This window comes from Crinia signifera, chromosome 11 (assembly GCF_055691185.1).
Source record: "Crinia signifera chromosome 11, ASM5569118v1, whole genome shotgun sequence".
NCBI lineage: Eukaryota > Metazoa > Chordata > Amphibia > Anura > Myobatrachidae > Crinia > Crinia signifera.
The window spans coordinates 49,022,305-49,044,810 of NC_139227.1; the positions used below are offsets into that span (position 1 = coordinate 49,022,305).

Genomic DNA, 22,506 nt, shown 5'->3' on the forward strand with positions numbered 1-22,506 from the left:
CTACGGATGTGACCGGAGCAGTGCTGTGTACAGGGGGTTCTGCAGGCATATATGGGTGTGACCGAAGCAGTGCTGTGTACAGGGGGTTCTCCAGGGATCTACGGATGTGACCGGAGCAGTGCTGTGTACAGGGGGTTCTGCAGGGATCTACGGATGTGACGGGAGCAGTGCTGTGTACAGGGGGTTCTGGAGGCATATATGGGTGTGACCAGAGCAGTGATGTGTACAGGGGGTTCTGCAGGGATCTACGGATGTGACCGGAGCAGTGCTGTGTACAGGGGGTTCTGCAGGCATATATGGGTGTGACCAGAGCAGTGATGTGTACAGGGGGTTCTGCAGGGATCTACGGATGTGACCAGAGCAGTGCTGTGTACAGGGGGTGCTGCAGGCATAAATGGGTGTGACCGGAGCAGTGCAGTGTACAGGGGTTTCTGCAGTGATCTATGGATGTGACCGGAGCAATGCTGTGTACAGGGGGTTCTGCAGGCATCTATGGATGTGACTGGAGCAGTGCTGTGTACAGGGGGTTCTGCAGTGATCTATGGGTGTGACCGGAGCATTGCTGTGTACAGGGGGTTCTGCAAGCATATATGGGTGTGACCGGAGCAGTGATGTGTGCAGGGGGTTCTGCAGGGATCTATGGGTGTGACCGGAGCATTGCTGTGTACAGGGGGTTCTGCAAGCATATATGGGTGTGACCAGAGCAGTGATGTGTACAGGGGGTTCTGCAGTGATCTATGGGTGTGACTGGAGCAGTGCTGTGTACAGGGGGTTCTGCAGGCATCTATGGATGTGACTGGAGCAGTGCTGTGTATAGGGGGTTCTGCAGTGATCTATGGGTGTGACCAGAGCAGTGCTGTGTACAGGGGGTTCTGCAGGCATCTATGGATGTGACTGGAGCAGTGCTGTGTACAGGGGGTTCTGCAGTGATCTATGGGTGTGACCGGAGCATTGCTGTGTACAGGGGGTTCTGGAGGCATATATGGGTGTGACCAGAGCATTGCTGTGTGCAGGGGGTTCTGCAGGCATATACTGTATGGGTGTGACCGGAGCAGTGCTGTGTGCAGGGGGTTCTGTGGGCATATATGGGTGTAACCGGAGCAGTGCTGTGTACAGGGGGTTTCCACACAAAGGCTCAATCTGACCCTCCAATTGCTGGTAACAGCACCTTCACAGCAGGTTCCATGTCCCCCATCGAGAAACGCATCACATTCGTGCCACTGATGAGGTCGCTCAGTACTCATAAATCGCACAGTAATAAATATACTTTATGGTAACCAATGTTGGCTGTGGTTTATAAAGCAGCCCAATTGGGAGCGGGTGCAGAGCCACATCTAGTACCCCAGCACAGATTGGCAGTGCCCAGGACACCGCATATAGGCGCTACAGAGCATTGTCCATCTACCAGGGAGAAGTAACAATGACAAAGACTTCATACTGAGAAGATTACACAAATCAAACCACTGTGATTAATACGTAGTCAAACACACGGAGAGAGCAGTGATTAATGTCTGTGCAGCAATCGCTTCGGGGCAGCTCCGCAGCCCAGATTTCTTTATTAAGGTCTTGTACCATTTTGTCTTCAGTGAGAAGTGGTTGTCTCTGCAATTGAATATTGCTTTATGTAGTTCATAACCTCGCCAAGGAAAAATAAAGTCTCTCTCTCTGGCTTTCAGGCAAGAAAAATAAGACAACCAGGCCTCCCAACCGAGCTCCGCCGGAGCATTGTGTCTGCGTTATTGGAAGTTTTATGGACCTGTGTGCTTGCTGTCACTTTGTATCTATGAAAACAGCATCCAGTTATCTGGAACATGATGATGCTGAAGGCCTGTTATTGCTTGCATGCTGCCCTGGGCAGACGGTTTACTTGTAGGAATCACGGAGAGAAAACATTGTACAGTCTGCAATCTTTCTGTAATCCAGATTGATCGTGTTCAGTGAATTCTGTTGTGGATTAGTCATTTTACAGAGTTCAAACAACAACCTTGTCCCTGACTTCAGTGAATAAATACTCCTAGGCTCTGAACACACTCTTACTAAGGATCTGAGACTCTTATCCCCCCCCCTCCTCCTGGTACCCAGGCTGGCCGCACGGTGGGGTTCCGTGCTGGGATTTGTGCTTTAGCGCAGTTGCTGACAACAGACACTGCAGGAAGGGCACCGTGGAGAGTGGGGTGCTGCTGATGCTGGAGGGGTTGACTGAGCGGGGAGGGGAAATTGATTTGTAAATATTTTAATTGAACGTCCACCTCTAAAATATTCATTTACAGTGATAGAACATGCATATGAGGAAACTCACCTCTTTCTTGGTGAACTCTGGGGGGTGGTCATTTTTGTCGTCGATCACAATGGTAGCGGTCGCTGTGCCGATTAACCCGACATCCATTCCAGCCATGTCCTTGGCTTCTACGATCAGTTCATACTGGGGGGCTATCAACGTCTAAGAGGAAAGAGGAGAGAGATCATTACACTTCTGGATTTTATTACACGATACAGTATGCAATCACTTTTACACTAAAATTAGTTTTCCCAACCTTTAGATGGCTGTAGTGTTTTTTTGTCTTATCTATACCTTCCTTCATCCTGAACTACATGCATTGCTTTCAAAATTACAGCAGAAAATAGATTTATATAACGACATACTGTACATAGCTCTGTAAATACACCTGTGCTTTATCCCCAGAGTAGCGTTATTGTTGCAACCTTTATATGATAGAATTGTGCTTGTGTATACAATAGCTATACAAACTTCCATCACTTGTCCAAAGTCAGCGTGAGGGCCTCATCTCCTCGTTATTCTATGCTATATATAATAGAATTCTGGGACAATGGAAACATTTTGTATCAACATCCTTGATCCAGCATAGAACCAGCACTAACCTCCAAATGCTGGGAACTGTATATATTTCTCATAGAAGTAGAACACACTCATACTGACAGTATATTAGGAAACAGGAGTGCTCCCATGGCCAAACGTGGCTTCAGAATCCGCTGTATTGTCAGTTTATATAAAATAGATCAATGAAATCTTTCTATAGAGAACACCATGCTGTGCCATCTGGACATGCGGATGCTACATGGGCACCCTGGCTTACACCATGTAGGTGTTTAAGCTAGGGTGTACCCACTTTTAGTACCCTGCTCCACAACTCTAACATTTGCTTAGGTTTGCCCGAAATCACAATATCATATCCATCATTCCATAACCCCCCCTCCTTCCCCTCTGGTATTGCCCAGAAGTTGCTCTCACGAGTAGGAGAGTATGATCCGGTGTAGTAATGATGCCATCATGAGCAGGCAGCCATGGTGAAATTGGTGCTGCCCACTAGCCAATATTTGATGGCAGCCCGGGTGATGTGAGGAAGATAGTGACATCACATATATCACCATATGCTATTTACTAACAGGATGCTTATGGCCGAAGTATGTTATAGGGCCTGAGTGTGTGCTTGCTGTTGCAGCTTATGTAACATGGGAGTTCTTTTGAAGATGGGATGTTCCTGTGGGCAACCAATCAGAATCTACTTATTTATTCAGCACCTTCTAGAATATAATAGATAGTATCTGATTGGTTTCCCGAAGCAACACCCCCTCTTTAATAGAACTCCCATCTTCGTAAATAGCCCCCTGCTTTAAAGGTGTTCCCCCAATATTATTGCATTAAATATCTCCACCGATATGTCACTGAAAGTAAATGTTGGGAGTTTTAGTTCTACAAGAACTGGAGAGCACAAGCCGCCTACAGCGAGCCAATCAGCAATCGCAGATCTTTCCTAGTAGCGTTAAACTTATTATTTAAGGGGGGAAAGAATGAAACTTCTGCGCAACAATTCATGGTCGGTAACCGCTGTAAAATCTGCTTTCTCAGCGATTCCAAAACATTAGGTTTCAAATTACAATGGAAACATCAGTGATACATTAGCCGTATTCCCCAGCAGGAGATCAGTACGCCGCGGAGCAGGCTGCCGCCTTATGTGGAAGAAGAAACATCGATCACTACAGTAGAAGCAAAAATAAGAGGCTAAAACTGCCCTGCTCCTGGCACCTTCCTGGGCTCTTGTTGTTAATGGTTACTGCGTCTTCACACAAGGCTAGCTTCCGATATGACAATTTCTTTGCCAATTTGCCGCCTAATGTTGTTTTACACTGAACACTTCCATACTGTAACTGCCTGAACGCTGAGGGCTCCTCCGGCGGGTATATTACAGGTGCAGGAAGAATTCTGAGGTCATCTGCAGAGACTCCGCTGTAAAACATCTTTATTGCTACATAAGAACAACTAGTTAAAAATAAAAAAAAGATACAGTAACGTCTCAATAGATAAAGTTATCTGCGTGGGAGCGAGAGTTCATTTCTGCTTATTCTCTAATACACAATGGCTGCATTACAGGTAGAGTTTCCCGTATCTGAAGTGCTAGGGACCAGACGCATTGCGGATAGCGGAATTTGCTGTATTTTGGAATATGTGACGCCAGATCCTAGGAATGGGACCAGAGTTTAAACGCAGACTCTATTAGAGCTTCATGTACATCTAGATTGCAGGTCATTTTGAACAATAGCATATATAATAAAACTAGAGGTGCTCCTCACCTCTATGGAGGGAATTAAATGGTTGTGTACACCAGAGGCCACTAGATGGCACCCTTTGGAGCAATTAAAGTATTGCTCTGACATTACTGTTATGTTGATCTGTCATTCTGATGGGCTTGTAACTATAATGCAATTTGTCACGGGTAGGGCCCTCTTCCATCATGTGTGATTCTCCTTCTCTTTCAATGCCTCCAAGTCCTGCAATCTCTGCACCCCCCCCCATCCCTGATACTTATCTCAGTGCCATCTGCTGATGCAGTTGTGATTATAGAAAAGCAATCAGCAGGTTGACACAATTAAAGTCGACAGTCAATAGGTTGAACAATACTGATTGACACATGAAAACGATCGACTTACCTTAGGTTGACATGATTGACATTTTTACACAATCAATATGTGGACATGGGAAATGTCGACATGAAAAAAAGGTCTGTCTTTAAAAAAAAAAAAGTTAAATACCGTTTTTAATACTTTACCATCCAAGCGGACGCAGAGTCAGATTATAATAGTGCTTGAAGCATGGCGAGCAGCGCGGTACACTTATAGGGTGTCCATGCAAGTCGACACCATAAAACCACAAAAAAACACATGTCATCATTTTTCATTCTGACTTACTGCTTGGGTCGCCCTTTTTATCATGTCAACATTTTTCATGTGTCGTCCTACGGCCTGGTGGACCTTAATTGTTTAGACCAGACATGTCTAAACTATGGCCCTCCAGCAGTTGTGAAACTACAAGTCCCATCATGCCTTGCCACAGTTTTGCTATTAGGGAATGCTAAAACTATGGCAAGGCATGCTGTGATATGTAGTTTCACAGCAGCTGGAGGGCCACAGTTTGGACATGCCTGGACTTTGGACATGACTCATAACCATGGTTATGTAGCCTGTACTTGTATTCAGCTGTAAGTCACTGTCACTGTCCCTGGTTTGCCTCTAAGTTCCTGTACTCTGTAACTGGGGGCTGCAGATCCCTTGTGGCACCATATAAATAAATCAATATACAACATAACTGAACTCAAAGTGATGACCTCTGACAGCGGCACCAGAGCTAATGGCTCTAACCTTGTAAAGAACAGAATGGCCGCAGTACAGTTCAGCACCTCGGACAGTGGCACCAGAGCTAATGGCTCTCACCATGTAAAGGACAGAATGGCCAAAAACCATGTGCACTGCGGGTGGGGCAGATGTAACTTGTGCAGAGAGAATTAGATTTGGGTGGGGTTTTTCTTCAAAGTGAGATCTATATTGCAGTGTAAAATCATGCAGTCAGTATTTTCCCTGCACAGAAACAAAATAACTCACCCAAATCTAATTCTCTCTGCACATGTTACATCTGCCCCCCTGCAGTGCACATGGTTTTGTCCATCTAAGAAGGATTTTGTCAGAAAGAATGAACTAGAATAAACCCCCATGTAACGGACAGAACAGCTGAAGTACAGATCAGCACCTCGGACAGCGGCACCAGAGCTAATGGGATCTCACCATGCAAAGGACAGAATGACCGCAGTACAGATCAGCACCTCGGACAGCAGCACCAGAGCTAATGGGCTCTCACCATGCAAAGGACAGAATGACCGCAGTACAGATTAGCACCTCGGACAGCGGCACCAGAGCTAATGGGCTCTTACCATGTAAAGGACAGAACGGCCGCAGTACGGTTCAGCACCTCGGACAGCGGCACCAGAGATAATGGGCTCTCGCCATGTAAAGGACAGAACGGCTGCAGTACATCTACATAAAGAACATAATATCCGCACAACATTTGGGCCATGATCTTTCGCTGCCCCATGTAGTAATGGCCCATTAGACCTTTGTATGGACACATAAAGTTTACAACCCACCATTAGCTTTAAAACTATAAATGCTAAACAGGCTTATAAGGGCAATCTGTATAAGTAGGGAAGCCTTATTACGTGGCTGGGTGAAATGCGGTAATATCTATATGTACATATATCTGCTACCCTGTCACAGTTATGCCATGGAGTCCGTCTATCCACATGTGGTTGGGTGGTGAAAAATCACGCCATTTCTCCAATTTTTCATGATATCTTTTTCCTGGAAATACAATAACAGCTTCCTGCACTGAGATACTCTACTATTAACACATTTTGCCGTATTTGCCCGAATGGAGCAACACCCGAATCCATCGGCCGCCATCTAGTGCCTGCCGGTGTCAGCTGTACAGTTATGTTGTTCCGGCTGGTAACTTGTTTTTAGTAGTTTTGTGCATGAATCAAAGTTTGTCTACATACATTAAAGTAACGATTGCTTCCCAACTGACCCCCACCCCCCCCCACCGTGGCTAAGATGTATGCCACTGTATGACATGACCTTCAGGCTATGTGTTCCGATTTTCCCAACTTCTGCAAATAAAACCCCAGCGTGATCTACACATTATGCAGCGAATTGGTTTAGAACATATTACAATGCACAAGATTTATAGCTGCAACTATTTGTGGTTTCCTCGGCCCACCCTCACCCCCTCCTGCGGACGGCTTCTGCATATATACTAAATGTTTGCAAGAGGGTGTAATCAGCAGCTCCTCTCCAGGTAATGTGCAGCCCTAATGCGAACAGTCAGCGGGAGGCCATGGTAAAAGGCAGAAAATAAATGGCTGCGTGGGGAAACATGCACTTACTGGAAGCGGGTGCAGAACACAACATGTACAAGGAGCTGGATAACAACAGCCCAGAGGTACATGCAACTGTGATAGGAAATAATTACTGACAAGTAGTAGTACATGGGACCTAACGCGCATACATGTGGTCTTCCCTAAACTGCTTTATCGTATGTAGATCATCAGAGCTGTCATTTTATCATCCGATATTATTTCAATAATGTATGGAAAGTAGACTCCAGCAGAGGTGGTTATGGTGTGACAGTACCAGGATGATAATAAGGAACATTCAGCTTTAAAAGGGACTAGTTCTGTTCTGCAGCACATAAGGGGTAATCTGCCAAAAGGGACATAGGTTATTCGTCCTGACCCCACCCCCCTGGGCATAGGATTCCTGTCCTAACCCCACCCAAGGGCATAAGTTCTAGGGCACTTGTCCTATTATTGCCATTCATATTAGAATGGTAGACAGATTGATATAACTGAAATGGACTGACCATAGTTAATACTTACAGCTTATCTAATACAGCTACATAAATGACTAAATTGCCCAAGCTGGTGCGTGTCGATGCAGGTGGGTTGAAGGCTTAGGTCTAATGCCAGTCCAACATTGAACATCAGCTCCCAGTATTCTGACAGACAACATTGGCCATTAACCAACCAGAGAGCTGGATATACATTAAACCAAATCCTGCTCTTCTGGTTGCTGAATGGTCGCTCTGATGGTTTGCTGATGGCACCATCATGGAGAACCTGAGGCACCAGAGCATCCTAAGGGCTCCCCAGGTGGCACCTCCTTAGCATGCATCGTGCCCTAGCAGGTACACTGCATGTGAAATACAGGAGCCACTGGGCAGCGGCACTGTTTGCCAATCATGAGCTAAGGCCTTCAGTATCAGATAGATAACCCAGATTATGTATCTAACTGGCCGCATTGTCATGATCATTGAGGCAGACCACAGATGGCTGAAGTTAGAGAACAACCATTCCAATACCATAATCCTAAAAACATTCATCCATCCAGTCGCAGCTCGGCAGGTGTCCATAATAACGATTGCATCTCGTTCACGGACACACCAGTTGCGTTCGCATTGGAACTTTTTTCATGTTTTGCACTACTTGTGACTGATTTCGGACATTTTACAATGTTGCTGAACATTTAGGAGCTTATATAATGTAGAGACCACTCACTCCAAAGACCTTTAATGCAGAGTGAATACTGGAGAAAAGCGTTCACACGTCAGAGATTTGCTTTTCCCAAATGCTACTGATGGAAATTCTATGCAAGCGTTTCCTTTGTTCTGTTCATTTACGGTTTATGAATAATATTTAATTCTACCCTGGCAGAGAAATCAATATGACAGCTCCTATCCATAACAATAAGTGTTCAAATACAGAAAATAGGGCTCCGTGTGCGGAATAACGCAGAAACGTGGATTTTTCCAGAATAAAGAAAAGCTAAATACATTTACTCTCAAAATTGAAAGTCTCACACAAGGCTGATTCTGAGCAGGGAGCACAGCAAACAAAAATAAAGACGTCAAACCCTGCTACAATACAAAGAGGGCACATTTATTTATTGGCTTTACATGCAGGGTAAATACTGTCTGCTTCTGCATGTAGCCCACACATGCTGGGCAGCTTTATTCTCACAATGCAATGTAGCTCTGAGCTAAGACATGCCCCCCCCCCCACACACACACACACACCTAACTCTCTGTTCACGTTACATCTGCCCCCTGCAGCACAGCATGGTGTTACCCAGGTAGTCAGTTACTGGCTGCTTCTGCATGTAGCCCACACATGCTGGTCCGCTTTATTCTCATACAGCATTGAAGCTCTGAGCTAGGACACACCCCTCCCTCACCTAACTCTCTGTACATATTACATCTGCCCCCCTGCAGTGCAGCATGGTTTTACCCAGGTGTGCAGTTACTGGCTGCTTCTGCATGTAGCCCACACATGCTGGGCAGCTTTATACTCACAATGCAATGTAGCTCTGAGCTAGGACATGCCCCCCCCCCCCCCCCCCACACCTAACTCTCTGTTCACGTTACATCTGCCCTTGCAGCACAGCATGGTGTTACCCAGGTAGTCAGTTACTGGCTGCTTCTGCATGTAGCCCACACATGCTGGTCCGCTTTATTCTCATACAGCATTGAAGCTCTGAGCTAGGACACACCCCTCCCTCACCTAACTCTCTGTACATATTACATCTGCCCCCCTGCAGTGCAGCATGGTTTTACCCAGGTGTGCAATTACTGGCTTCTTCTGCATGTAGCCCACACATGCCGGGCAGCTTTATTCTCACACTGCAATGTAGCTCTGAGCTAGGACAGACCCCTCCCACACCTAAGTCTCTGCACGTTACATATGCACACCTGCAGTGCAGCATGGTGTTACCCAGGTGCTCAATGGGGGGCATTTGTTGTCTTGTATAGTACCCCTACTTTTGTTGTTTATACTGCTATCTGCTACAAAAGCTTATTATGCTTGTAATAATTGTATGCCTATATTGACTGCCACAATAATATGCTATGCCTTTAATAATTATATGTTTGTATTATGGCCATACAGTATGGCCTACTGTTGAATGTCTGCAATAATCTATTGCTTGTATAATTGTCTCATATAAAGCAACATTGCATTTAGTTATAACAGATAGTATTGTGACATCGGCAACCCTGGCAGATGTTATCTTATGGATACCTCCATAATATACAGTTTAGAAAATGGTATTCCGATACTATCTGGAGTGAATTAGACTATGAACTATATCATTTGTAGAGGCTCACTATCCATATGCCAGATAACTGATTACCGATTATTTATGTTATAGTCTTACCTGGTCGGATTAATGGGAACAATTATTGATTTCTTCCCGAGTATGCAAATTATGCAGAATTCTTGAACTATATCTGGTATGCACCACCCTCCTAGCCATCATTTCATATATATCTTTCACCCTCATGCTTACAGTTGTATCAGTTATTCACATTATACCATACAGTGGTATCCGTTATTCACATTACACCACACAGTAATATCCATTATTCACATTACACCATACAGTAATATCTGTTATTCACATTACACCACATAGTGGTGTCAGTTATTCAAATCAACTCACACACTGCCACTTGTACACAAAGTAGAGCCCCTTACACACAAACACTGTACCAGGTATAGGTAGACACACTACGCCTTGGTGGATGTGTTACTATCACACTGACATGCTTCCCCCCGGACCTGCATACTATAACATCAATATGCCCCCCCTTCCCATCCCACCCTGCATTCTGTCACACAAATATGCTCCCTGTTGCCTGTGCTCAATCAGACTTAGGGGCTGCTGTGGCCTGCACTTTACCACAGTGATGACCTTCCTCACCCATGGCCTACACTCTATCACACTGATGCGCTCTAGTGTTCATTCTAGCACCCACTATCTTTGAAAACCCATGCAGTTCCTCTTCCCTGCCTGGGGTGTCGCTGTCTGCTGTGGTGTTTCTAGCACAGGTCTGGTTTTCATATCAGTGCTGATATACAGACCACACTGTTCTTGTAGCACAACAGCAGATAGCGACACCCCAGGCAGGGAAGAGGAACTGCATGGGTTTTCAAAGATAGCGGGTGCTAGAATGAACACTACGCTCCCTCACCATGATGGCCTGCACTCGATTACACTTCTGGGCTCCGGTGGACTGTATTCAATTACACAGACGTGTTCCATCACTCTGCAATACACCCCCATTTCCCCTTACTGTAGGGTATTTTGTCCTTTAATAAACAAATCTCTATATGTGGGTGACTCAGTCAGAGAAGAAGTGCTCTATTCTGTGCCCACCTCTGTCTGGTGGTATTTATTGCGGATATCGCTGCCAGTAGCGCACGCAGGGGGGGTTTCTGAGTACCCAGAAACCCCCCCAGGAGTCTAAGGGCCCTAGCCTGAAAGCTGAGGGTCCCCTCTTTCCATAGGTACAAGAATTTTAAAAATCGGCCCTTGGGAACCGGAGATATCTGACTTCAAAACAGTGGTCCCCATCCAAGCCTGTTAATTGTTCTTCCTAGTCAGATATTTCAGGTTTTGTTTGACTTTGAGTTTTTCTGAGGGTACATTCCAAAAGCTGGGACTCTCCCCCTTTGATGGACACTAGTAGCTTGTCTCTACTCTGCCCAGAACCAGAGATATCAGCCTTCCAGCAGCTGGTTACTGCTCCAGCTCCACACACCTGGTATGTAGTTTTATATACTCGTTGGCGGATTGCTCTGCCTCCTGAACTCTGATCCCCTAGTCCCCAACACCATTTGGTAGGTGGGATTCTCTAGTTTTTAATTCCATTAAAATCTAAGAAATCTATTTCTGGGAACTGGAGATATCTGCAGTCAAGCAAGCTGTCCTCCCACCAGAAAATTATGAATAATAAGCCCACTCCACTATACACCCCTCCTCTGCGTATTAAACATCCTCTACCATCCTGGAAGTTATGTATCAGGGCCCCTTCATTCAGCCGAATGCCCCCTTCTCCCTCCCAATCTCCCACCATCTGTGCAGTATAGGGGTAATTAGTGGAAATTACTGATCCAGGCCCTACATGCTGAGTGGTTGATATAATACCCCCTACCACCCTTGGGAAATCAAAGCTTCCCCCACCCCTACAGCTGGAGGATCGGTAGGGGCCCCAATACATTGCTATGCCCAGGGGTCTGCACTGCTGTTGACGCCTGTGTGTATATATATATATATATATATATATACCAGTGTCTTGGTCTCGGCACTCCAAACGATAATTTGTAATCCAACTTGTGCGGTGCCCTCCTAGGACTGGTTGTCCAAATATACATGTACGGGACGGCGGCACTCACATTCAGCAAATAAACTGAGGCCACTCAGTGCTTGAATATTAACGTTTTCGGTTTACTTAACCGTCATCAGATATAAAGCAAAAACTGTGTTACTCACCAAATATATACAAGTGTCTTACCCCATTCACGTGTACTCCCCGTGTGCGCCGGGTTTCCTCCCTTCTCCTTCCTGACCGTCCGGTCCTAGGTGCAAGGGGGAATGGATTCCGGCTATGCTAGTGGTAACCTAGCAACCTGTAACCATGACACTGCTGTCATAAATTTAATGTGATGCACACAAGGAGAGTTCACGTTAGTGATGCGCTAAGACTTACATACGAATGCATGGCACAAGACATAATAGTTATAAGAAACAATTAAGCGGTAATTGTTCATTTAGTCCTGCGGGTGCCAGCGTATTCAGCTTGTGTATCCAGTATGTCTCGTGGCGCAATAGTTTTAAGTTTCGGTCTCCTCCTCTACGGTCCATTGGTATATGATCGATCATGAGGTATTTAAGACTTGATTTGTTATGTTTAAGTTTTTGAAAGTGTTTTGCAACCGGCTGTTCCGCTGTTTTGCCCTCTAGTGCAGCTTTTATTGCACTTCGATGCTGCGCCATGCGTGTTTTAAAACTGCAAATTGTTTTGCCTATGTAGTATTTACTACACGGGCATATAATGCAGTATACCACAAAACTGCTATTACATCCCAATCTATGTTTTATGGGTATTTTATTACCATTGTGTGGATGCTTGATGTAGTCCGTTACAGTTAGGTACGTGCATGTAATACAGCCGGTGCACTTGAAGTTGCCCAATTTTCTTCTGAGGAAATGTGTTTCCTCCGTTCTATCAAACTCTGAAATGTCCGTTTTTACAACATGGTCTTTAATGTTTTTACCTCTTGTATAACAGGGTAATAGTTTTCTGTTTCTGAATCCTTTCAGGTCAGGGTCATTTTGTACTATTGGCCAGATCTGCTTGGCCAATCTTGTCACCGACTTGGATTCTGTGGTATAGTTGTTCACCCAAACGATCATCTCTTTCTCATTTTTTACATTATCTGTATTTGTGTTATTCTCATACTGTAGTGCTTTGAGTTGTGCTTCTCTTACTTGTTTACTACAACTATACCACAGAATCCAAGTCGGTGACAAGATTGGCCAAGCAGATCTGGCCAATAGTACAAAATGACCCTGACCTGAAAGGATTCAGAAACAGAAAACTATTACCCTGTTATACAAGAGGTAAAAACATTAAAGACCATGTTGTAAAAACGGACATTTCAGAGTTTGATAGAACGGAGGAAACACATTTCCTCAGAAGAAAATTGGGCAACTTCAAGTGCACCGGCTGTATTACATGCACGTACCTAACTGTAACGGACTACATCAAGCATCCACACAATGGTAATAAAATACCAATAAAACATAGATTGGGATGTAATAGCAGTTTTGTGGTATACTGCATTATATGCCCGTGTAGTAAATACTACATAGGCAAAACAATTTGCAGTTTTAAAACACGCATGGCGCAGCATCGAAGTGCAATAAAAGCTGCACTAGAGGGCAAAACAGCGGAACAGCCGGTTGCAAAACACTTTCAAAAACTTAAACATAAAATATCAAGTCTTAAATACCTCATGATCGATCATATACCAATGGACCGTAGAGGAGGAGACCGAAACTTAAAACTATTGCGCCGCGAGACATACTGGATACACAAGCTGAATACGCTGGCACCCGCAGGACTAAATGAACAATTACCGCTTAATTGTTTCTTATAACTATTATGTCTTGTGCCATGCATTCGTATGTAAGTCTTAGCGCATCACTAACGTGAACTCTCCTTGTGTGCATCACATTAAATTTATGACAGCAGTGTCATGGTTACAGGTTGCTAGGTTACCACTAGCATAGCCGGAATCCATTCCCCCTTGCACCTAGGACCGGACGGTCAGGAAGGAGAAGGGAGGAAACCCAGCGCACACGGGGAGTACACGTGAATGGGGTAAGACACTTGTATATATTTGGTGAGTAACACAGTTTTTGCTTTATATCTGATGACGGTTAAGTAAACCGAAAACGTTAATATTCAAGCACTGAGTGGACTCAGTTTATTTGCTGAATGTGAGTGCCGCCGTCCCGTACATGTATATATATATATATGTGTGTGTGTGTGTGTGTGTGTATATATATATATATATATATTATTATTATTATTATTATTATTATTATACATTTGGTCTATCTATAATACTTTAACTGACCCAGCATATACTGGGTCACCTAAGTGTCCATCTCTGTGCTTTGCTCCGCCCCTCTGGAAACCCCCTTCTGAAAATCCTGCGTTTGCCCCTGGCTAAGGTCGGCTGGGGAATTACCTGGCCTCCTGCAGCTCAGGATCACATTCTTTGCAGGAAATGAGCCCGGTGGATTCATTGTAATTGACAGAAAGTTCAGGAGAATAATATTAAAGTACATTTCCAAAGAGAAAATCAGCCTTAGAGTACCCTAATATAATATTACGTCTCTATATAGTGATATGAGCACTGTAACCCAGATAAAGGAGACCGCAGAAGTAGCTGCTGATTTATTATCCTGGCAGTTAACTCTACCCAAATAAACTTTCAGTATGATGGATGTATCATTCAAATAGCCACAATCTCCCACTCCAAAGGCTTTCAGCACAAAGGAGAGTAATAAGGCACAAATCTGCCCAGCCTTTCCTTATATAGAGCTTGATCCAAGGGTAACACACAAAGCCAAATAAACCTGAATGTTTCACACCCGCCTTAATCACATCATCCTCCGTAAAAGAGTTAGGGAATGATAACGTCGCAGTGCCATAGTTATTATATAAACCACTAAGGTGTTTGTTTAGCACAGGGGTACTGCAGCAGATGGACCCTTGCTGACAGCTGCAGTCTCCTGGGGGGTTAATAAACCATTGCTCTGTTATGTAAACTAACATACTGTACAACAACATTTTTGAAAATCTGACCATGAGTAATGCCTGCAGCTGTGCACCAGCTAGGTGTTCTGATAATATGACAGTAATGACTGCACCTGTGCACCAGCTAGGTGGTCTGATAATATGACAGTAATGACTGCACCTGTGCACCAGCTAGGTGCTCTGATAATATGACAGTAATGACTGCACCCGTGCACCAGCTAGGTGGTCTGATAATATGACAGTAATGACTGCACCTGTGCACTAGCTAGGTGATCTGGTAAGGTGACAGTAATGACTGCACCTGTGCACCAGCTAGGTGGTCTGATAATATGACAGTAATTACTGCACTTGTGCACCAGCTAGGTGGTCTGATAATATGACAGTAATGACTGCACCTGTGCACCAACTAGGTGGTCTGATAATATAACAGTAATGACTGCACCTGTGCACCAGCTAGGTGGTCTGATAATATGACAGTAATGACTGCACCTGTGCACCAGCTAGGTGGTCTGATAATATGACAGTAATGACTGCACCTGTGCACCAGCTAGGTGGTCTGGAAATGTGACAGTAATAACTGCACCTGTGCACCAGCTAGGTGGTCTGATAATATGACAGTAATGACTGCACCTGTGCACCAGCAAGGTGGTCTGATAATATGACAGTAATGACTACACCTGTGCACCAGCTAGGTGGTCTGATAATATGACAGTAATGACTACACCTGTGCACCAGCTAGGTGGTCTGATAATATGACAGTAATGACTGCACCTGTGCACCAGCTAGGTGGTCTGATAATGTGACAGTAATGCCTGCACCTGTGCACCAGCTAGGTGGTCTGATAATATAACAGTAATGACTGCACCTGTGCATTAGCTATGTGATCTGGTAAGGTGACAGTAATGACTGCACCTGTGCACCAGTTAGATGGTCTGATAATATAACAGTAATGACTACACTTGTGTACCAGCTTAGCAGTCTGGGAAACTTGACAGATAGTAGTGACTACACCTGTGCACCAGCTAGGTGGTCTGATACTGTTACAGTAATGACTGCACCTGTGCACCAGCTAGGTGGTCTGGTAAGGTGACTGTAATGACTACACCTGTGCACCAGCTAGGTGGTCTGTTAAGTTGACAGTAATGACTGCACCTGTGCACCAGCTAGGTGGTGTGATAATATAACAGTAATGACTGCACCTGTGCACCATCAATGTGGTCTGGAAATGTGACAGTAATAACTGCATATGTGCACCAGCTAGGTGGTCTGATAATATGACAGTAATGACTGCAACTGTGCACCAGCTAGGTGGTCTGATAATATGACAGTAATGACTGCACCTGTGCACCAGCTAGGTGGTCTGATATGACAGTAATCACTGCACCTGTGCACCAGCTAGGTGCTCTGATAATATGACAGTAATGACTACACCTGTGCACCAGCTAGGTGGTCTGATAATATGACAGTAATGACTGCACCTGTGCACCAGCTAGGTGATCTGGTAAGGTGACAGTAATGACTGCACCTGTGCACCAGCTAGGTGGTCTGATAATATGACAGTAATGACTGCACCTGTGCACCAGCTAGGTGGTCTGATACTATCACAGTAATGACTGCACCTGTGCACCAGCTAGGTGGTCTGGTAAGGTGACAGTAATGACTGCACCTGTGCACCAGCTAGGTGGTCTGATAATATGACAGTAATGACTGCACCTGTGCACCAGCTAGGTGGTCTGATATGACAGTAATCACTGCACCTGTGCACCAGCTAGGTGCTCTGATAATATGACAGTAATGACTACACCTGTGCACCAGCTAGGTGGTCTGATAATATGACAGTAATGACTGCACCTGTGCACCAGCTAGGTGGTCTGATAATATGACAGTAATGACTGCACCTGTGCACCAGCTAGGTGGTCTGATACTATCACAGTAATGACTGCACCTGTGCACCAGCTAGGTGGTCTGATAATGTAACAGTAATGGATGCACCTGTGCACCAGCTAGGTGGTCTGATAATATAACAGTAATGACTACACTTAGCAATCTGGGAAACTTGACAGTAATGACAACACCTGTGCACCAGCTAGGGAGGGGGGTCTCAAAAATGTAACCTGCTGGTAGATCTTGAGGACTGATTTGGCCAGCCCTGGGTTAAGCTGTCAGGTGTGGGGAGTGGAGAGGTAGCATTAGGGTGTGTGTGGGGGCTTAGACACTGAAAAGTTAGGGTAAGGCAGTGGTGGGGTTTATATAGGAGTAGTTAGGGTTAGGCTGCGAGGGGGAGGTTAGGGATACACTGTGGGGGCATGAAGGTTAGATTAAGATGCTGATGCACTAAGAAGGGAGGGTTAGGGTTACCCACTAAGAGGTTTACAGTTGCATCCCAAGCGCCAGGATCCTGATACCATCCCATAGAGGTATATTATGGGATATATGAGATCATATGAGAGTGCCAAGTTATGATTGGCTGTGCTAGGACCATGTAATGTAGATAAATGTAATGTCCTGTACTTAGGCTGTGGTCATAGTGATCCTACTTATTCATTACATTAGATGAAATACAATTGGGGCATCTAACATGGAAAAGGAGACCCAATGTCAGGTGGCTGCTGCAACAGCTAACATATCCACCGTGTATACTACAAACATACAGTAGTAGTACAGCCCATAATACTACCACCACTCAGTTCATATATGGAATATACAGTATTGAAATCTGTCACCAAGGCATCAGAGTAACCTCAGAGGGTTCAGAAACTGGCAAAACAATTACGTGAAAGGAAACCTCACATTATACAGGAATTAGATAAATGTGGCTTATTAGTGGTGACCTAGCTGCATCTATCTGGAGCCTTTCATACTGTATCTAGGACTGTGCAGGTGACCAGGGGTTCCATGGCTTCTGGGAGACATAGACCATCCCATCGTCAGTAAGTAGAAACCTTCTTCTGTGAAGGCATACAGTATTCCGACAGGTGAAGCCCCATTCCACCTCACTTGACACTTCCATGGCTAGATCTAGACCAGGGCTGGGCAATTGCGGCCCTCCAGATGTTGAGGAACTACACATCCCAGGATGCTTTGCATTAGTTTTGCTATGTGGCCATGCTGAAACTGATGCAAGGCATGCTGTAATGTGTAGTTCCTCAACATCTGGAGGGCCGCAATTGCCCAGCCCTGATCTAGACGATATAGCTATTCAGTGGCTTTATTTTTTAACCTCTCAATTCCATTACATTTGGACTACTGTACTTCACAGTTCACAATATTGCTCACCAGCATAGGCCAAAGGCCGGTTTGTTACTAAGCAACAGAGCAGCGGCACAAACAAATGTTTTGCAAATTAATAATGTATCAATCAGACCAACTAGTAGGTACTTTCAAATAGAAAACAATAAGCCCAGCATATCCGCCTCACTGAAAGCAGTGCATTTCCGCCTCACTGAAAGCAGCGCATCTCTGCCTCACCGACAGTAGCATATCTCCGCCTCACTCACAGCAATTAGATTTTAGTAGGAGCTTAAAAGCAAATACATGTAATCATATTGTAGACTTTAAGCACCAATGGGGCAGACTGATGTGAATTAATTAGTATTCTCAGATAAACATTTTTTAATATGTATTTATTATATAAATAAATGACAATAAACAAGGGCATAACTACCACAGGTGCTAGGGGTGCAGCTGCTATGGGGCCCAGAGCTGAAGGGGCCCATCTTTGCTGGGTAAGTAATATATTTTACATACATTTATCACCATCAGTTTCTAAATAGGGGGCCCTTACAAACATTTGCTATGGGGCCTATGAATATCTAGTTACGCCCCTGAATAAATAATATCCTTTTGTATATAGCCCCAATATATGGAGCTGCATAGTGACTATTTATTTATCCCTGACTATCCAATTTTCCTGCCACCTCCACACAGGAACACACACCATATAAACCTGGGGAAACGTAGTCAGAAACCATTTAACGTAGCAGTGTGTATTGGGACCATGGGAGGTTACCAGCGTGCGCCCTGGGAGAATGTGCCACCTGAGCAGGGATCAGAGCCGCAATGCTAGACCTGTGGCAACATGTGGTGCACATATTATGGAGCTACTGTACTAGACACATTAGTACGGGGAGACTATTCAGTATTTTACTTTTCATTGCTAGATATGGAAAGGAATCCGGTTCACAAAATGCAAATTGAAAGTTTGAAAGTTTAACAAGTCATCATGACAACAGAAAAAAGTACTAATCCGACCCCAAAAACGACATTATAAATGACAGCATTTAAAAAAAATTACTTACACTATAATTAAATGATGTTTATCATAATGAAGAAAAAAAACGAGAGGAGTGTTGCTCCCACATCGGCATCTGAGAAATGCATACTAATATCCACAGGCCCGGATACAATTCTGTATGGCGTCTCTGAGCTGTAGCAACTGGAACACATGAGCAGATTTACAACAGCGGTCGCTTACGTGCAACATCGCCACTGTGTCCACCATCCAATAAGGTCCTACATGTATTTTTGTTGCACTAAACATGGGAATAGCTATGGTTGCTATGTGGCACAGAGACTGATTGTGGGAGCCTTCCAAATGATTTCTGACTAAGGGCCATATTCAATGTGGGTCGCCGCGGGCCAGTGAGGGGGTTAAACAGCGAGGATCGCAGAAAACCAGCGATCCTCGCTGTTTAACCCCCTCGCCGGCCGATCGCCCTATTCAGCGTTCTGAAGGGAATCCTTGCTGTCACAGGACGGCAAGGATTCCCCCTAAAAGCGAAACCCGTGGCTAATGCAGCAAATCAGCTGCATTTCACCGCAGGTTTTGCGGCTTCAGCAGCAAAATACGCTGATTCCCCCTCGCTCCGAAAAACGAGGGGGAAAAAGGAGCAAGGGGGAATCGGCGTATTAGGGGGGTCAGTTGAATACTGTGGTGGCGAGCGGTGACAGCGAGCAGGCAAGCCCTGCTCGCTGTCACCACTCACCTCGGCATTGAATACTTGCCTAAAAGGAGCAGAGTGGAGAGCAGTAAAATGTGGCATAATGCGGACGGGGAGAACACTATAGTGTGGTACAATATGAACTGGGGAACACTACAATGTTGTATTATTGGTACAACAGAGCAGTACAATGTGGCAGAATATGAACTGGGGGATGCTATAAATGTGGTATAATCGGAAATTGGATCACTAAAATGTGGTATAATATGAATTGGGGCACTACATTGTGTCATATTATGAACTAGGGGCATTGTGCAGCATAATGTGAACTAGGGGCGCTGTGCAGCATAATGTGAACTAGGTGTGGTGTGAGGTGTCTTTCTAGAAGATATGGGGTGTGGGCTCCTTAAAATTTGTATTTTTAGCCCACAACTTTTTGATGACACCCCTGTGATTGGGAACCAATGAGTTATACAGCCAGGATAGATGTAATGGTTGCTACTTCCACGCAATACCATAATAAATGGTCTAAGTCTTTCTCATGAAAATAAAAGACATTGGTCGGTAAAGTGTAGAGCGTTGCAGGCATAAATTATACCCACAGAACCTTTTATTAGGTGCTTGCGAGTGGCCTTCTCTGGGCATAATGGATTTTGCAATTTATAAGCACAATGCTTTACACTTCTATATTTTCTAACCAGTCGCTTGACGGCTCCTGTGTTGTATCACCAGCTACTGCAGACAAGTCATTCCGGAATGGAGCCCAACCATAGGTCAAACGTTTCTCAGTCGGCAGGGCTGACAAATAAGGACTCTGGAAATATAATGTGCTTACACCTAGTTAGTACATCTGTTGACTGGCTCATTAATAACGCAGGTATTACATAGTGCGGTGTGCGACAGCCGCTGGTGAGAGGATGTGTAAGGGGAAGACGGAACTATTTTGCTACAGTAAAATGCAGCAAAACCATTTCTTTTTCTGTTTTATATGTAGTATTTTTTTTAATTCAATTTAAATCATATTATAACACGTGTTTTTGAGAGGCCATCTATATTACTGTACTTGCTAGGTGTTGAGGTGTTGAGGTGTCCCCGTCAGCTGCACCCCAAAAAAATTATTTTTTGTTGTGGTCTCAATAATAATTTCAAATCACTTATACTGTAATTCAATTTCAATCATATTTCAAGAATGTGTTGAGACCACGCTTATTACTGTACTGTACAGATTGTGTCCCAGTCAGCTGCATCCCCAAAAAAGGGCAATAATTTTTTTTTTTGGTACTCTTTACCTAGAACGGCGCCCGCGATCAGAATCGCGGGCGTCGGGGGTAAAAAATCGCGGTAATCGCGGGCATCGCGGCTAAATCGCGGGTACATCAAAATCGGGTACCCGCGATTACCGCGATTTTCCCATAGGGAACAATGTTAAAAAGCCTGATTGACCGCGATTTTACTGTAAAATGCCTCAATGCCCGCGATTTTCCCATAGGAATCAATGTTAAATGGGCTACAGAGCCCAAATAGCCCCAATTAACCCTTAAATGTCCCCCCAATTTTTGTACGCCACCCCACGATCCACGCCAACCCGAAGCGTGGCGAGCGCAGCGAGCCCGCGAGGGGCGGCGGTACGCGTCCTCCGACCTTTTCATGCCCTACTATCCACGTCGGCGTGGAGTTGAGAATAGAATAGTGTGGCGAGCGCAGCGAGCCACCGAGCCCGAAGCGTGGCGAGCGCAGCGAGCCCCGCGAGGGGACGCGGATACCTTCACAGGTAAACGCGTCCCTTCGCGGGCTTCACAGGTGTCCGCGTCGCCACGGACACCTGTGAAGTCCGCGAGGGGACGCGTATAACTGTGAAGGTATCCGCGTCCCCTCGCGGGGCTCGCTGCGCTCGCCACGCTTCGGGCTCGGTGGCTCGCTGCGCTCGCCACACTATTCTATTCTCAACTCCACGCCGACGTGGATAGTAGGGCATGAAAAGGTCGGAGGACGCGTACCGCCGCCCCTCGCGGGCTCGCTGCGCTCGCCACGCTTCGGGTTGGCGTGGATCGTGGGGTGGCGTACAAAAATTGGGGGGACATTTAAGGGTTAATTGGGGCTATTTGGGCTCTGTAGCCCATTTAACATTGATTCCTATGGCAAAATCGCGGGCATTGAGGCATTGAATGCAAAATCGCGGTCAACTAGGCTTTTTAACATTGTTCCCTATGGGAAAATCGCGGTGATCGCGGGCATCGCGTCGCGGCCGTTTATGTGCTGCCCGCGATGTCGCGATCACCGCGATGGGCGCCGTTCTAGGTAAAGAGTACCTTTTTTTTTCCTGAAATCAAATTATCTCTCAAGTCTTTTAATAACTGCAGGTAAGGGTCTCAGTACCTCATCCCCCTACCTTATTGTATCTTCATTTGGTGTGGCGGCAGTTACAAGTAACTACATTAGCTGTACTCCTGTCCTAGTGTGAAATAACAATTATGAATCAGTCTGTAGAACAGGAGCATCCCATTACGAGTGCTGCAAGTCACAGTACTGTACTTCTTAAACTTCTACTTTTAA

At 45.1% G+C, this 22,506-nt stretch overlaps 1 protein-coding gene across 1 annotated transcript in view; it reads right to left on the reverse strand.

The window, feature by feature from the left end:
* The window catches only part of CDH13 (cadherin 13), a 524,519-nt gene that overhangs the window by 105,125 nt on the left and 396,888 nt on the right, over positions 1-22,506 (reverse strand). Inside the window, exon 8 of the mRNA XM_083164015.1 lies at positions 2,300-2,440. Within this exon, the coding sequence (XP_083020141.1) occupies positions 2,300-2,440 (141 nt within the window). The remainder of the gene's footprint in view (positions 1-2,299; positions 2,441-22,506) is intronic.